The sequence below is a fragment of the Notolepis coatsorum genome (genome assembly GCF_963971535.1).
Source record: "Notolepis coatsorum genome assembly, chromosome: 14".
NCBI classification, from domain to species: domain Eukaryota; kingdom Metazoa; phylum Chordata; class Actinopteri; order Aulopiformes; family Paralepididae; genus Notolepis; species Notolepis coatsorum.
The window spans coordinates 71,670,570-71,689,273 of NC_140178.1; the positions used below are offsets into that span (position 1 = coordinate 71,670,570).

General features: G+C 41.2%; 1 protein-coding gene across 1 annotated transcript in view; it reads right to left on the reverse strand.

Moving 5' to 3' along the window:
* The window catches only part of e4f1 (E4F transcription factor 1), a 39,090-nt gene that overhangs the window by 18,352 nt on the left and 2,034 nt on the right, over nucleotides 1-18,704 (reverse strand). The window contains exons 5-12 of the mRNA XM_084329141.1: nucleotides 18,525-18,645; nucleotides 11,673-11,825; nucleotides 10,329-10,426; nucleotides 10,167-10,286; nucleotides 7,030-7,341; nucleotides 4,423-5,042; nucleotides 3,146-4,239; nucleotides 3,041-3,054 (exon numbers count right to left, since the gene is read on the reverse strand). Of these exons, the coding sequence (XP_084185267.1) occupies nucleotides 3,041-3,054; nucleotides 3,146-4,239; nucleotides 4,423-5,042; nucleotides 7,030-7,341; nucleotides 10,167-10,286; nucleotides 10,329-10,426; nucleotides 11,673-11,825; nucleotides 18,525-18,645 (2,532 nt within the window). The remainder of the gene's footprint in view (nucleotides 1-3,040; nucleotides 3,055-3,145; nucleotides 4,240-4,422; nucleotides 5,043-7,029; nucleotides 7,342-10,166; nucleotides 10,287-10,328; nucleotides 10,427-11,672; nucleotides 11,826-18,524; nucleotides 18,646-18,704) is intronic.

An 18,704-nucleotide genomic window follows, 5' to 3' on the forward strand; every position in this document is an offset into this window, starting at 1 on the left:
TATTCCCAAAGCTAAAATGCACGCACAGAGACAAAAAAGGTATGTATCTTCTTGTCTAACTCCAGGGAAGATGTTAAATAAGCTAATTTCCCAAAATGTTGGAGTTCCCCTTTAAAGTGCCACATGGAAGAGGTCTAGGTCTGGTTAGGGGTTAGAGGTGGGCCCCTAACCAGACCTAGACCACCTCTAACTCTAACCCTAAGTACCAGACCTAGACCACCTCTAACCAGACCTAGACCACCTCTAACCAGACAGTCTAGTCCAGTGGTTCTCAAACCTCTCCTCGAGGCACCACAGTCGTTCCATGTATTTATTAAATTCCACCACAGCACACTAACTAATAAAGGGCTTGTTAAGTTGAATCAGGTGTGCTGGTGTGGAATTTAACAAATACATGGAACGGCTGGGGTGCTTCGAGGAGAGGATTGGGAAGCACTGCTCTAGTCGATTTTGTGTTTTGAGCACAAAGTTCATCATAGATCTGGCCTCTTTATTTTGCTCTCAAAGTGCACCAGATTGATGCATTTAACTTTAAAATGTACAAAAAACAAAACAATTACGGGGGAGCATGCCCCCGGACCCCCCTAGAGGGTCCGAGGTTCACCCACCAGTCTCACAAAATCCTGTGGGAAACACTGCTGGACCACCTCTAACCCCTATCCAGACCTAGACCACCTCTAACCCCTATCCAGACCTAGACCACCTCTAACCCCTAACCAGATCTAGACCACCTCCAACTCTAACCCCTAACCAGACCTAGACCACCTCTAACCCCTAAGTTAGGGTTAGAGGTGGTCTAGGTCTGGTTAGGGGTTAAGAGTTGGTCTAGCCCTTTACATCTATCTAAATAATAATAATGAATGCTACAATAACCAAAATTAAAATGTTAAGTGCGTGTCTGTCTGTGAAACTGAACACTTAACACTTTAATCGCCGAAGACGCTGTTCAGCGTCTTTCCCCGCCATGCTTATTCAAAAATCTGTGATCGAAATCATATTTCTCCCCCGGAGACATTATATGTACTGGTGAGCCCCTCTCAACTCTCCAACGGTTCAAGAGCGCCATCTGGTGGCCGATCGGCGGATCGCCCAGGGCAGAAACAGGAAGTGGAAGCTGGTGCTCATTTCAATTCGGTCCGATCACTCGCTAATAGTCCCAGGACTCGAGCTGATCACAACGGATAGCAATCCGTTACCAATAACTTGATAAACAACATGATTTGGACGTATATACTATTATACAACCTGGAAATGGATCGGATATTTAGACATCCCATAATAGAAACATTTCTGTTCCACGCTCATCTCCCAACGGCGCGAGGAAGCTACGGTGAGTTTCAGGGTTATTTTTTAATGTCTTCGATACTAACTGCTCTAATGATCATATCACCCACACTAGATGAATGATATAACGTTGCCCACGGAATTATAAACGACCCCCCCCCCCCATCCGGTCAACATCAGATCATACGTAGTAACTCCTAGAAGCACGTCCAGTTGAAATTTTTTATCTCGCACAGATTCCTACCAAACTGTATTTGATCATCAATATAATGCATTTAGGGCTATAAATAAAGTTCTGGAGAAAGCTGCAGAAAACGATAAAAACATTGATTGATTGATTGATTGATTGAAAAGTTTATTAACAGATTGCAGAATGGGTACAGTACAGTACAGCTCAATACATACAATTGCTAAGAGGATGCAGACCTGAGAAAGACTTTCGTCTTGTTTCCATCAGGGTCCCCCATTTTCAATTCATCATATGACACACATGACATACAGATAGACAGTACTGCTACATCTATACATTTATGACATACCAGATTTTCAAATACAGTACTGTTTGTGATACTAAAAAAATCCAGAAGAAGAGTATATACATTTGACATAGAAACTGTGCATTGGGGGAGGTTGGGTAGGTGGGGTGGGGCTGTACATTGGAGGTGGGGGGGGGGGGTTGGGTAGGGGGGGGGGGGGACACTGTACATTGGAATACTGACATACATTTGACATGGAAACTGTACATTGGAGGAGGTTGGGTAGGTGGGGTGGGGTTGGGTGGGGCTGTACATTGGAATACTGACAAAGCCATGCTTGGTCTTTATTGTACAACTGGGTTAGGACATTTATATTTATATATTAACATACTTATACTTTAGACCGTATTTTAGTATGAATATGTGAATGAAAAAGTATAACGTTGCTACACCCTGAACAATAGATATAGGACGTTGAATGGGTCATAGTAATGTCAATTTAGCAATACAATTTAAAAAGTTATAGCCCTGCAAAGAAGGGGAACTTCTCCATGTTAAATAGGGCTGGCGAGGGATGGTAAAGTATGAATTTAACCCCGGCGATCAAAGTGTTAATGAACAGATTTTGACCAGTCAATGGATGAACAGATTTTGACCCGTCAAAATGTCTTGTTCAATTCTGACTAACTTCAGAACATCCTGAACAAGGGCTCCTAGTCAGATTTGAGAAAATATCAAATAATTAAGCCAACAGTGCATCAAAACGTTTCACTGTATATAGTATTGTACAGTTACTAGGGGTGTAACGATTCGACCTCACAACGATTCGATTACGATTCTTCAGGCAACGATTCAATGAATCATGAAATCTCTTCATTTGACCACGATTCTAATAATTTTCGATACATTTTCTATCAATTAATTCCCCCAAAAATGTTGAATACACAAATGTGGCTGGGGGAACTGATTCACTCAGCATGAATGGACTATAGGTCAATAAAAACAATACACAAAAAAGAAAAACATTAAAAGAAAAAAAAATTTAAATAGATTTAATTTAGATTATAATCCAATCTAACATATTCAAATCGATGCATCGAATCGAACACATTAGAATCGATGCATTTCAATTAATCGATGCATCATTACACCCCTAACAGTTACTGAAAATTCTCCTTAACGCCTTCTCCTTACTCCAATTATCATGAAAAAAGGGCCACATATTAATCACATTATGGGTTGTAGTATGACTTCCGTCAGATTTTTTTCCAATCTCAAACACTGTCTTTGATATCTGGAAAAAAAAGTGTCAGCATTACCAGTCATTGGTAAATTATTACCGCATTCACATGACTATTTAAACTTGTTTATCTTGAGAAAAGCACTTTTTTCCAATATGTCTCTTGCTCTGTTGCGGCGGCCACTTGAAAGGTAACCAGTTACACTGAAGACACGCTCGGCAAAGGCTTGGGATGCTGGCATTGCCAGGAGATCCAAGGCCATTGGTTTCAGATGTGGAAACACCATAGGACTCTGAGAAATCCAAAACTCGATACCAGAGTCCTCAACCTCTGTGTTGTTAGCACTAGCAGCCTGGTTGGACAGCTCTTCTTTGTATTTCAGAATCTCCTGCCTAATGTTAGTGGTCTTGGGGGTATTTGGCCTTACTGGACAACTGGCACTGAAAAACTTGAACCTAGGCCGCTTTGCCGGGGTCGTCTCAGCTGGAGCCTCTCTATCCACCTTTTCCAGTTCCTCATCATCGGTCACCTGCTCCACTCGCACTTCCACTCTTTGTGGCATGCTGTGAGCGATGTAGTCTTCTGCCTTTTGTAGAAGATCCTGCATTCCCTCGTCATCATTCTCAACAAGGGTCTCTGATACACCGGGGTCAACAAAACATGCTGCTGCAGCAAGAGGAGAGAACTTGGCATTTGTGACGTCAAGGAAAATGCTGAAGAGTCTCTCCATGTTGGAAAGCATCTTCTGTGCCAGTGAAGCTGCATCTCTGTAGGTTCTAGCATGAGCTAGAGAAAATTCAGACAGATGATTTCTGAGATCCAAAAGAGCAGGCACAACGAGGGAAAGGGATTGGGTGTCACTTTGCAGCATCATTGTGTGCTCAGCAAATGGCAGTAGAAGGTCTCGCAGCATGCCAATCTTCTGCCACTCACTGGGCTGCAGGCTGTCCCAGCTCATGGATTCCGCTACTGCTGTGACATGGTCCTTGAGTTGAAGACAACGTGCCATCATGGCGTGACAACTGGACCATCTGGTGGGACAGTCTTTGATGAGGACGAGACCAGACCTCTGCAGCAAACGCTCTGTGGCGACAGATGATTTGCGGAACTGGTTGACCAGGTGCCTTGTTTTGTCCAGCAGTCTTCGGATTGAGGCTTCCTTGTTCAGCAGCATGTTTATTACAAGCTGGAGGGTGTGCACGACGCATGGGGTCCTCTCCATGGCTCCATAGTCGTACCTACATGGAGATAAGAAAAATTACAAATGCAGTTTAATCCCATTTATTCTTTTTAACTTATTTATTCAATTCACAATATTTAACCTTTTAACGCATGAACTTATTTATGTATATGAAATTCAATTATAACCAGTTACCCATTTATTATGAATGAATATATAATTATTTCAAGCACAGACTGACCTGTCAATGTCATCCTCTCCTTCCTGCAGCACATCGCTGTTCTCGTCACCATCCTCATTGTGCTCCGAGTCCAACTCTGAGTCCTCAGAAGTTGTGGCCTCTTCTGCAGTACGGAATGGGAACGCAGCCACCATGTTGCTGCCGTTGTCAGTGATCGTCGTGAGGATTTTCTCTTTTGGGATCCCCCAGGCTTCTATGGACTCCTCCACAAGCGCACTTATAGCCTGAGCAGTGTGGGGGTGAACCATTTCCTTCAGGTTCAGGAGTATATGTTCAGGCTTATTATCTTCTGGGTTGAAATAACAAGCACTGATTACAATGAAGGATGCAGTGAGACCCTTTTTGGACCATATGTCTAAACCTAAGGTTACTTTGCGTGCCATGGACAACCTGTGCCTGAATTTCTCTTGTTCTTCCACATACACTTTGTCCACCAGGTTGGAGACTTTAGTCTTCTTTGGCACTCTGAACCTTTTATCCATTTTTCCCATCATCATGACAAAATCCTCATCTTCCACTGTACGTGCAGGGAGTGCTGTGCGGCCGATCCAGGCGGCGACTGCCTCCTCTCTGCTTAGTTGCTCGTCTACTTTCTTGGGTGGTTCCTTCACATCTGCAATCTAGGACAGGAATAAATAAAGTCAGAACAGATGCAACTTCTGAACTCTAACTCTTCCACTATAGGTCAGGGGTTAGTACCTTAACTTTATCTGCAACACTTAGTTTTGAGCTATTCAACAGGTGGAGTGACCACTGGATGGACTGCATATTCAGTCAAGTGCAGATTCAGGTTGAATGCAGTCCTGAGAAAGGCTATGTTGATGATTAATTCCGTGTGATGGGACTAATAAATCTAGCTGAAAGTGTTTTTAAATTCAATCATTAATACGGACTCATGATCGAGATAAAAAATAAAAACATACACAACCTACCGGTATATAAAATACACAGTAATGTCCCACAAATAGCCAATGTCAATGTCTCCACATAGATGAGTGGCAACGTGTGGCACTGAACATAATGTCCTAATGTTTTCAGTTCCCACAGTCGTTAGAGAACTGCACTTTTCACACTCATCACAACTGTAGCCTAGATGTACCATGCTTTCTCCCAAAGTAGCAGACTGACATGTGTGTAAATTATTAAGACTGTTAATCAATCTGTTGGTCAATAATTGTGTCCGTCTGGCTCACAGGATGTATGTTAGCTAGATTTAAGCGTAATTTATACTTCGTAAGCCAACCCCTATGAGCCGTGGCTATCGTTAGCATCAGGGCTAGCTAGCTAGGATAGCAACAGACGGGCTAATCCACCACAAACGGCTCCATACAAATGCCCTCATATGGTGCTAATGCTAGCCACTCAGTTACAGCCTCATAAGTTGGCGTGAGCTTTTTCTAAACAAAAACAAGCTAACGTTAGTGCTAGCTGGTTAGACTAACATTATTGCAATCTAACCTGGTTACATTTACCTGGATTTCCTTGTGGAAGGTCTTCAGATGTCGTTTGAGATTAGTGGTGTTTTTACCCTTAATTCGATGACCACATTTCTCCCCCGGCTGAGCGGGCTCCCCTTCTTCTCCTCCTCGTGTTTCACTTTCAACAATACATTCTGTAGCTCCTTCGAGCTCTATATCTAAAGTATGCCCAGAGGTCTGGTCTTCGTTTTCTTCCAAGCCCACTGCATACAAGACCACCGAGACCCTGTTGCCCCGCCATTGTCCCTCTGAGGTCTGAGCTATTTTGTGATATTGTAAAGCCGCATACGGGTCTGGCGACCTCTCTATCCCTGTTGGGTGAGGAAATTAATCAAAGCACTTGCCCTAAACACACAGGAAACGGAAATGCTGCAATAATAATAACATGAATTATTCTAAAAGTTATACTTATTTTAACACAAATTAAGAGATTTTGTCAAGGTTTTTGTAAACTACATTTTGTGTCGTCATTTGTAGTCAACGACATTGACACTACATGATCTCCATTAACGTGACGTCTCGTCGTCGTCAGGGGTAAAAGCTTTGTTAGCGACCATATCTGCATACAATATCACTGTACTGACAAAGACTACAATTTTCTCAGTCCACTATGTCTGTTTTGGATTATAGAGACATAGTTTATGGACATGCTGCTGCTTCCACTCTAAAGCCTCTGGACTCTGTATATTATTCTGTTCTTATCATCACTGGCGACAGTTATGGTACCCATCATTGTATCCTATATGCTAAGGTTGGGTGGTCGTCGGACGTGACTTGCAGATTGAAGCTCTGGACCTTATCATACTCACTCTCAATTCCTAGGTTCCTAGAGTTTGCACTGAATGAGAAAAATATGTGCCCCAGAAACATGGAATGTTTTGCAATGCACTTTAAAACTCAATGCATTAGTATCTATTAGTCAGTTTAAATCATTAATAGCAAATCACTTCACCAGTCGCAGTTGTTTTTAATTATTTTAAATGTTTAATTGATTGACTGTTTATATAGTTTTATTTTTTCATATTTATTATGTTTCGTATTTCTCTATGTCTATTGTAAATGAGATTGCTCTCAATGATCCTTCAAGATTAAATAAAGATTGAATGAATGTATTGGATCTCTCTTTCACCTGTGCCTCTGCCTCTTCTTCCTCTTCCTCTTCCTCCTCCTCCTCCTCAGCCTCCATCTCCACAAACTCTTCAGTGACCTGGATCTCAGTCAGCCGGCCCTCTGGGTCGCGACAGTGGTAGACCTCAGTAGACGCCGCCTCCTCCTCCTCCTCCTCCTCTGCGGCGCGCGGGACCTCCTCCACCACCTGCTCCACCACCCCCTCCTCCGTCTCCAGGCCGATGCCAGAGTTGAAGATGGCCTGACAGATGAGGTTGTCCCCTGCTGCTGCTGCCGCCGCCAGGGCCTCAGCCTGAGACTGCTCCAGCACCACCTGAGGGCCACAGGGGAGAGAGAGAGAGCAACATGTCCAACACGGGTCAAGCTTAAATACGTGATTTTACAATAAAATACCCCATTTCATATCACTCTCCAACAAGTTTTATTTTGGTATACTTGCTTCTAACCATGAGTACGAATAGACAAGCGGTTGTGTTGTGAACAGCACTGTTCATATACTTGCCTGCATAATCTGCATGTACCTGGAGGGTTGAAAAGTCTATCCACTAGGGGGCAGATCAGGGCCAAATCCTCCCTGGCCGACACATAGAATTATATAGAAGAAGAATATCTTCCCTGTGAACTACATTTACATTTACATTTACATTTAGTCATTTAGCTGACGCTTTTATCCAAAGCGACTTACAAGTTCTGTGCGACAAGACAGCAAGAAGGGTATAACTCTATCAGCTGAGTAACAATGTTCATCAAAGTGTTGCGTGTTACAGTGTAGATTAGTTTATTAGGACAAGTGCATGACATTAAGGTTAGTCGGGGTTAGATTTTTTTTTTCTTTTTTTTTATCATTTCAGATAATGGTTGAAGAAGTGAGTCTTTAGTCGACGGCGAAAGATTGGACGGGATTCGGCTGTCCTAACTGGGATGGGTAGTTCATTCCACCATTGTGGGGCAAGGACTGAGAATAGGCGGCTTCTCTTTGATGACCCTCCGGGAGCTTGGATAGGAGTAGATCTGAGGCGGCCAGAAGATGCAGAGCGTAGGGGTCTTGAGGGTGTGTAGTTAGAGACCATTGACCGGAGGTAGGCGGGAGCGGTTCCCTTTGCCGCACGGTATGCTAGGTCGAGGGCCTTGAAGCGGATACGTGCAGCAATGGGGAGCCAGTGCAGGTCCCTAAGAAGTGGGGTGACATGGGCCGACTTCGGTAGGTTTGAGATCAGGCGGGCCGCTGCATTTTGAATGAGTTGAAGAGGCTTGGTGGCAGTGGCCGGGAGGCCAGCTAGCAGTGCGTTGCAGTAGTCGAGGCGGGAGATGACTGTTGATTGGACGAGGAGTTGGGTGGCTTCTTTTGTCAGGAAGGGGCGTATCCTTCTGACGTTGCTCAGGAGGAATCTGCAGGTTCTGGTTGTCGCTGCGATGTGAGCAGAGAAGTTCAACTGGTCGTCGAGGACAACACCAAGGTTCTTGGCGGTCGGCGACGCGGTCACAGCTGCATTCTCGACTGTGATGGAGAGGTCGGTCAGGGGGGAGGATACAGGATACAGTATGCAACGAAAACATAAAACACGCGACACTCTGGGAGGTTATGTTGAGATCACGGCAGGAAAAGGTCTCGGACCCGTTTCCATGTGGAGCTTTAGTGTTTAGCCCGTCACACCCACACTGCCCACACTGTTGATGCGGTTCATCTTGTGGACGTGCAGCGTTAAGGTCTGAGGACGTGCACAAAGTATGCTCCAAAGAAACACAGGATACGTGCCCCCCGCCCTCTTGCACACAGGGTATTTAAAAAGCAAGTATACAGAGACCCTAAGATTTTAGATTATTGATTGTGGAGACCTGGTTATGGTCTAGTGCAGGGGTGGCCAACCAGTCAGAGATTAAGAGCCACAAAAATTACTGTGGTACCACAAAGAGCCACACCATATGCGTTTCTCAACCTTTTTTTTCAGTCATGGCACCCTTCATGTGTTTATAGGTCTCACCCTCTGAAGTTGCTAATGTCTTTTTTATTTGGGCCTCACAGGGTTAAAAGTACCCTGTGAGACCCACGGTTGCAAAATTACAAAATCATGTTTAGCTATTAAAAAAAAAGGTCTGTAAATGTTTATTTAAAAAAATGTAAGCACATGTATAGTCAATTGGTCCTGTTGTTCAGCCTCACAATGCTATTTGATAGTAAATGTGTTTATATGTCCCACCCTCTGAAGTTGCTAATGTCTTTTTAATTTGGGCCTCACAGGGTTTAACCTCTTATGCCTGAAATATACAGTAAAAGTGTATATTTTCAGCATTACGTTTGTTTACCAATGATTTGAACTGTTATTAGTGAAATATAAGATTATAGAAATATCAGGGCATTGAGTCGGAAACCGGCGCATATTGACAGGAGGAAGTGGAGCAGCCAAAAGTGAGTGTAGTCTTTTGAAGGAAGGGATTCAGGGCTTTCAAATTTTTTAAAACGACCCTACCCAGCTCACACCAGCCCCTGTCAATCATCTGACTTCTGGATTTACTTTTTTATTTCTCTTATTTTTGGGGATTATCTCCCACAAACCTGAATGTTATTGCCATAAAACAGAACGCAGTTAGTTTCTCTACCTTTCTGTGAACGTCTAGCAAAAAATGGTGTTGCATAATGATGAAAAATGGTGGAGAAATTTACATTATAAAAAAGATGGCAGAATTCAGTACTGTATCTACAAAACCTGTTTAATCACTGGTTATTCATTGGCTTAGATTTTTCAGGTCTGGTAAATTTTAGCATGGTGTTATTCACAGTCAAAGATAATTTTTTTTTTTTAAATATAATTGATATTCTCCTTTGGTTCATTACAATTTACTCAAGCCTAGTAACAGACACACTATTTCTGACACTTGGAATACATCCCCTGAGATCCATAGATGTCCCTAGATTCAGATACCAAGAACATGCAAATGGACCATTTAAAAAAAAATATCTGTAAATGTTTATTCTACGTCCTTATGGAATGAGTGACGTATAAAAAAATAAAATAATATATATATATTTTTTTATGGATGGAAGAGCCACACATTGACGGGCAAAGAGCCACATGCCTTTATCTGTCTTTAAGATGTCGGTCTTTAAGACATTATCTGGTCGTCCCGGGGATAACTGACCTGTTGCTCCTGTGGTGCTCCATCCACCTCCATGGTGAAGTGGACCTGGTGGAGGACCTCCTGAGAGCCGGCCTCCACCACGCTGGCTACTGCAGCCGTAACCGCCTCCTCCTCCTCCTCCCCCCCCTCCTCCTCCTCCCCCTCCCCCCCCTCCTCCTCCACATCCTCGTCCTCGTCCTCCTCGTCCTTCACATCCTCCTCCTGCTGCTCCACCTCCTCCTGCAGCTGGTGTTCCGACGGATCGGCAGAAACATCTACTACTATTGGACAGAAGTCAGAAGAAGAAGAAAAGGGATTGCTGTGCGTTCCGATCGTTTAAGGGTTTGAATCACTAGGATTTTGCTTTAGTGTTGCAAAAATCAACAGCAGCACAAACAAACGATGTAGCAAAAACGCAGAATCCAGTGACAAAAGTTACCATCATACATCTAGGGCTGAGCAATATATCAATATTAAACTTTATATTAATAATACATTTTATTTGTATAGCATCTTTCATACAAGAGGTGCCGCCCAAAGTGCTTCACAGCAGTGATGTAGACACAACATAGACGGGTATAAAATGAGCATAGAATTGTCATAATCATAGACGGGCATAAACGGTTCCTGCACAGGTCCCACCCACCTCCAGGGTCTGAGGCCCCACTTATATTGGGAATCGTGCTAAATAAAAGCAATGCATGAAGTGCAGACATAGAATGAGTATAAAAATAGACAAAATATGATACGACTATCACAGTAACAGATGATAATATTGATTGCTCAGCTCCGTTTGTAATTGTTGTCATCGGATTCTGTGTTTAGCCATGTCTTTCTGTTTGTGCTGCGGTCGCTATTTGCACCACTAAAGCAAAATCCTAGTGACATCCACACAAAAATGCTTTCAGTCCTTTTGGCCCACCAAGATGACTGACAAATCACACCAGGGTGACCGACAACAAGGAGACTACATCAGGGAACAGAAGGGTCTTAAAACACAACATGCCTTGGGAACATTGGTAGTTCTGTTTGTAAGTACTAAACGGCACATGTCCCCAAGTCCAGGATATGTGACTATATTAACATTTCGATTTGAACCCCTCACCCTGATGCATATTTATAGCCGTCCTGTTTCAGTCTGATGGCTGACCAGACAGCAGAACCAAGCACAACACAAGACAACCTGTAGGGCCCACCGTGAAGATATGAACCAAGGAGTCTCATTATCTAGCTTACATTCCCACCTAGCGTACCTGTGAGGGGAACCTGCGCAGTCGCCATCTTGTCGGACATATCACACAACCTTTGCCAGTGACTCAAGACGTTCATCACTTCCTTTTTATTAATTTTTTGGCCAAATGTTTTTTATTTTAACGTTCATCACTTCCCGACTTGTAACGTCTACTACCAAGTAGGTTTAGTGGATCTACATTTTTTATCTTACCCAAGACTACCGGTATATCAGATCAACCCAGATTGGTCAAGTTAGCTTCCCTTTCAAGAAGCCATCTTGTGTAAAACACAGACCTTTCAGAACCCCATCCTTGCCAATGAGGATCTCCTTGTAGTGGTTGAAGCGGATCTTCTCGGTGCACGGCGTGATGGACTTGAGGTGTCTGGTGAGGGCACCCGACTCTCTAAACGACAGGCCACACAGAGAACAGCTGTATGGACGCTCATCTGCAGGACAGGAGGAAGAAATTAGGGTGTAAGTTTAACTGAGATGGAAGACGCACAGAGCAAAATAATCACGCCATGTCCTGTATAGCTCTGTGGTCCTGTGTAGCGCAATACCAGGGTTAAGACTGTAAGCAAGGCTTAAGGGTTCCATTCACACAGCAGGGTCAACCCATGCCAACAATGAATGTAGCCTTTGTACTGCGAGGCACCTTGGGTTTAAAAGGTCCGCTAAAAGGAATGTTAAAAAAGAGGTTTGCCTGTTTTGGAGCAAACCAACTTTTAATAAGGGCTATAATAATTTACCAACGGCTTAGACTGCTGGCTTTTCAAGGCCCCCTCAACAGTCATATTAGAATACTTCAAATTATTCATTACAAGTATTCACAGCAATTTTTCTCAAGCACAGTCTGAACCCTTGCACTGAAGAACCCTAATATGTCCGTTTTGAAATTCTTTGGACAGCAGTTGTAAAATCAATCCAAAAGACTTGTGTGAATGTGATAAATCACCAGAACGTACTCAGCCTCTAGTCCAGGGGTCAACAACCTTTATGACATAGAGTGCCTGTTTGAAATATAGTTGTAGCTAGTGTGCCTCAACAATATTCCATGCATCGTAATTTTTTTCTCATAATCAGGTCTTTTTAATGATAATTTTTACATTACATCATTATTGTTATTGTTATTATTAACAATATTATTATGATGGTTGTATCAACCCTAAATCTGAGTTGGGGGGGGGGGGGGTGCAATGCAGACAAACAGCTGCATACAGTGCGACCATTTCACTCACATTTGCCCATTCATTTTTGGACACATCACACACCATCGGTGTGTGTACTGTATGTGTGCTGTCATAGCTCCACCTACAGGCCTAATGGAGAACACCAGGATGTGAATGGAGGGTGAATGTGAGGTATATCGTGTAAATAAGTTTTAAATAAGATTGATCGCAAGACTACACTGTAAAAAAAATATAATAATAAGTTACCAGAACTTACAAATATTGAGTTCAGTTACTGTGCATTAAGGTTTGCAGTTTTCAATCAATAATAAGTTAACAGAAAAATAAGTACACAACCACATTATTTCAACCTAATAAAACTATGTTTATTGTCATTGTTTTAAGAACACAAGTTGACTTGGTAATACTCACATTGAGTAAAAAAATTGCTTTTAACATGTGCAATGTTCAATGAAATAGAAAAATAAATAATACAATTTGTTGATTAATCCCACTGGTCACAATGGTGACCGTAATAATGTTTTTGTTATAAGGCTCTGCAAATGTTACTGAATGATGTAGCAATGTATTTCCAGCTAAATTGAAATAATAAACAAATAAAGGGTCTCAATTGAATATGTGGTAGTAAAAAGAACCTGTGGGAGGATTTCAACAAGATAAATGAGACAACAGTGCAAAATATTTCACTATAATATTTCAAAGCAAAAAAAAGAAAAAAAATTATGCTGCCCCCTGTGCCTATGAACATGCCCCTGCGTGCCTATACAGGCACGCGTGCCTAGGGTTGCCTACCCCTGCTCTAGTCTATGGTCTTGAACAATGAATGAACACAACACTCGCTTACCATCTTTAGATAATAACGTTTGATAAACGTAAATAGAACATTTAGATAAGGTGCTACTGAGATGTTTTGGTGAGTTCTTTGTTTTTTTGTGGAAGTAGCCCTTCTTAAAAATGCATGAACATTCACTGATAATTGGTCTGTAGTGGAGTCTACAAGGTCTACATTGCCGGACCATGTAGAATCCGGACCTTGTAGACTGACATAATTCTGTGCATAGTTTAGTCTACACAGGCCATATTTCAAATAATCAAAATCTTACTTCATTCATCTTAAACATTCTTGGTTTGGGGGATTGGTAGTTCCCATGAAATCTGAAGTTGTTCAAACGACAACAGCGATCCACCTTGAATTAAATCACACAGCCGAGTGAAACCTTGTTGGCTGCGTCACAGTCACGAAAGGGGCTACTTAATTAATTAATCCAATCCACTTTATTTATAGAGCACATTTAAAAACAACAAAGTTTACCAAAGTGCTGTACAAGTCCCACAACATAAGATAAAATAAAATAAAAAATTAATAAAAAAATTTATTATTATTTTTTTCCCCGAAGCTTCGAATTAAAATCGAAGCTCGGCCCCGAAGCTTCGATTGCCAAACAAATCTTCGAAGGTCAGCCCTAGTGTCGGGTTGCTCTAGTCTGACTGAAGTGTTTATATGAGTTTTTTTCATTTGTCCTTTTAATATGGTTACCAGGCTGCAGGGTTGTAGGCAGGGCGTGACATTGACACCTGCCCACCTGCCCAGGGCTAGTGAAAATGCTGAGTGGCTAGTGACTTTGGAAAACCACTAGCCACAGTGGCTAGTGAGCCAAAAAGTTAACGTCAAGCCCTGCATAGGTGTGTCAATGATAATGTTCACGGCGTTTGGAGCAATAATATAATTGCTAGGTTCAACACAACCAAGGCATAGGTGTGTCAATGATAATGTTCACAGCGTTTGGAGCAACAATGTAATTGCTAGGTTCAACACAACTCTTCCACATCTACACCCTCCATCTTGTCCCAGTCAGCCGTTGCCCCAACTGGAGCTCCTTTTGCGGCTGAGTCACTGGTCGCAGGCAGTAGTAAAAAAAAAAAAAAAAAAAAAAAAAAAAAAAAAAAAAAATTTACTAGACTTCACTCAGGTGTATTATTGATGCTCTCATTGATACTATGTTTGTTTCTGAAGTGTGTGTGTGTGTGTGTGTGTGTGTGTGTGTGTGTGTGTGTGTGAGATATAGAGAGAGAGGGGGTGAGAGAGATGAGGAAGGGGCAAAAGAGAAAAAGCTGGGAGAGTGTGTGTGTGAGGGAGAGAGGGGGGTGTGTGATTAATCAGCCCTTGTGTGTGTGAATGTAACAAGTTCCTAACGTTTTCTTTCCCCTATTATTTCATGCACACTTTATTCATTGTTTTAAATTATTATTTTCTTTTAAGTTATTTTGTGCATCACTCCGTTTTGAATTTGATGCAAATTTGCAATGCATGAGGGTCATCCTTTTGTGTTAAATGGCTGCACAAAGCAAGCATTTGTTGACTCGCATGTTGATAAGAGTATTAAAACTTGGAACTTGAAAAAGATCTGTTTAAGGTAAAAAAAAAATTAAAGGGGAACTATTTTACTATTTCTTTCACTATTTGGGCACTTTTACACAATTCCTGTGAGTCTATGGAACACCTCTGTAATATATATATTTTTTTTATTCATTGTTTTGTATTTCTAATCAAGTCCTCAAAAACAGCATTTTTCTACCTCAAGATCTCAAGCTGTTTTGAGCCTGGGCTCCTAAACCACTGTGTGGCCTGCGCCGTCTGCTGAACATTAACATGCAGCGGTGACTATATGACATCACATATAGGCACATTTTCAAACGACTCAGTTCAGTGAGGGTGAATATTGTGAGAAGAGAATTGGAAGAATGCGCCAATATGAGAATTTTGAGACATAGATCATATTAATATAAGTTCACATAGCTAGGAAACAATGCTAAACACTCAAAAAGGCCATTTATAAGATAGTTCCCCTTTAAAAAAAAATGCTATATATATATTAGAGCTGGGCCGTTAACGGCGTTAACGTGCTGCGTTAACGCTATGCTAGTATCGCGCGATAATATAATTAACGCATTAATCTATAAAAAAAAAAAAATTACGTTTTTTTTTTTTTTACCTTTATTTACCCAGGGTAGGTTCGCTGAGCACAGATGCTCTTTTTCAGGAACGCCCTGCTTCACATTCACACAGTTCCATTCACACCTGGGAGCTGCCCAGTACAACCACAGTTGACACCATTGGCCACTGAGCAACTCCACTGGAGCAGTTGATTCAAGCCATGTCACATAGTTCAAGTTTGAAATGATTATTTCTGTTTTTCTCCTGAGAGTGCTAGATACTGTACTGTACTGGTAATATTATTTGTGTTAACTTCTGAATAAAACAACTTATTAAACACAAGTACATCTTATTGAACATTATTTTGATATTTCATTACCAATTATCATAGCAAAACAGCTTTTTCAAACAGTCTGTAATGCATTTTGGAAACGGGAGATGGGCTCATGGTGTAATGGGCCACCTGGCCTGAGAAACATAAGGAGGAAAGAAAAAGTAAGGACTTACTTCTGGTCATTATTTGGGTAGAACACACATATTTTGAATGCCTTCGGCAGTTTTTTTTTTTTTTTTTTTTTTGAGCCATTTTAATCTAGATTAATCTAGATTAAATCCAGGATTGCAGATAGATTAATCTAGATTAAAAAAATTAATCTATGCCCACCTCTAATATATATATATATATATTCTTACCGTACATATAATTATATATATCTATCCACTAGGGCTGTCCCCGACTAAGGATTTGGATAGTCGACTATGATTGGCCAAAATTTGCAGTTAGTCGACTATTAGTCGACCAAAAAATATATATATATAATTTTTTTTTTTAATCATTCCATTTGGGCTGTGGGGGGTGCTTAACTGAGTCGACTGAAGGCTTCTTGTCCTCTGCAAAAGCATGCAATTGGTCCACTGATGGATACATCTTGATATTTGTCTAGTCTAGTGTGTTCATTAGATGGGTGAAATCCTCTTTCAGTGCCTCTGTGCCTGTTTTCGTAGGCAGTTAGCCTCTGGTATGTGTGCCATTAGCGTTAGCCACGCTTCTAGGCCGCTTTTCTTTTGGATTTTTTTTTTTTTATAAAAGTGTTTTTAGTTTTATTTTTTGTATTAGACTAAGAGGTTGGCAGTCGACTACGGCTCCTTTCGACCGATTAGTCGACTAATAGGGGTCAGCCCTACTATCCACCTGTCGGTACATGCATGCACATAATCCTTTTACAAATTTGTAAATACTATATCTATACAATACATATCCCTTACCAACTCTACTAGTTACGCTGCTGGCCAGTATGACTACGACCACTGTCTTTATACCTGTATCACTGTACATATTGGTATTACAACTCTGTACACATACATCTGATGGCACTATACTCAGTAGTACTAATTTATATGTTTTATACCAAGTTTAATCACCTGTACATTGTATATTACTATTGCACTTAGGGATGGGAATTGATAAGATTTTATCGATATGATTCCATTATCGATTCTGCTTATCGATCAGATTCTTTGTCGATTCCCTTATCGCTTCCTGATACATTTATAATTTTAATAAATAAATTGGAAATGCAACAGAACTAAGCTGGTTAGAATAACAACATGCAACTTGAGATTTCTGATTGTCATTTATCATTTATTGTTGAGCCCCCATGTCAGAAAAATACAAAAACTGTAAAAAATAAATTAACTATACACTTAAATAAAATAATGTATTTGAGAACTAATTTAATCTATTGAACTGTAGTTGCATTCAACAGGTCGTTATTGCAAAAGAGAATTTGTTCGCAATAACCTACCTGTATAAATAAAGGCCAGCTCAGTGTTCTTTTTCTGTCTCGCTCTACAATGAGCATGGCTATTTAGCTAGCTAGCGGCTAACGTTACTTTACCATGTAAATGAATGACTAGGACGCAAAGCACTTTCAGTTTTCACTGCACACACAAAACGGTCACAATATCAAGCCCTTTAGGTTTTCCTAGTCAAGGAATCAAATAGTCTGCTATGGCTGCATGCGTGGCGCTAATGTTATTGTTTTTAAATGCGCAACTGTCGGGAAAAACATGGCATCGATAGTCACAGAGGCATGCGATTCCAGGAATCGGACAATTAGGAACCGGTTCCCAATCGATTCAGATTCTCGATTCCCATCCTTACACTCTGGTTGGATGCCAAACTTATTTTTATTGTACTGTACTTCTGCTGTATAATGACAATAAATTGTAATATAATCTAAACGTAGTCACAGGCCAGGCCAGAATCCCAAATCAGTAGCATCGTCTCTCCGAAACATGCAGTTTAAACCACAGCTGTTGCAGATAATAACCAACGTTTTCGATGGCAAGCAACGTGTCCGGTTAGGTGCCAGAAGAATTATAGGTCCACTATCATTTAGGGGTGTGGAAATGTCTCGATTATAAGATGCATCACGATGCGGACGTGGACTATTCTGCATCGACAGAACATAATCAATTATTAAAATAAAATAATAAAATTATTAAAATGTGTTTCTTGCTAGCTTTTATGTTCTTTTACAATGTAGCGCTTTCGGATTTGCTGCACAACTATAAAGCCCCCTACAAATCAAATATATTATTATTGGATTATTAAAGCTAGTGCTCTGGTCATGCATCCACTCAACTCATAGAAAATACAGCATCAGGCTATTCTAAAAGTATTGATACTAATACTGATACTAATAAAGAGTATTGAACCGTTTTTAACAGCTGGGTATCGAGATACCTTTCTAGTATCTGTATCATTCAACACTAGTAAAGACATTTATTTTGACAATTCTGATTTAAGAACTTTCTAAATAAAAGTTACTTTATCTGACTGCTTGCAGTAATATAGATTATAAAATTGAGGATGTAATATATTATTGAGCTGCATCGTAGAATCTAATCGAATCCTGAGGCCAGTGAAGATTCACACCTCTACTATCATTGAACTCTCCCTTTAGGTCAAGCTGCCTTATCAATTACTTGTGCTCCTCAAATTCCACTTCCTGTACCTGTGTGACGGCGATTGTGGCGAATCAGGGAGCCTTTAGTACGGAAGGCGGTCTCGCACAGTTCACAGAGGAAGTTCTTCAGTTCACTGTGAGTGTTCATATGTGTTCTCAGGATGTTGATCTGGTAGGGTGAAAGACAGGGGAAGAGAATACTAAGAACAAAATAGCAAGCGTCCTGAT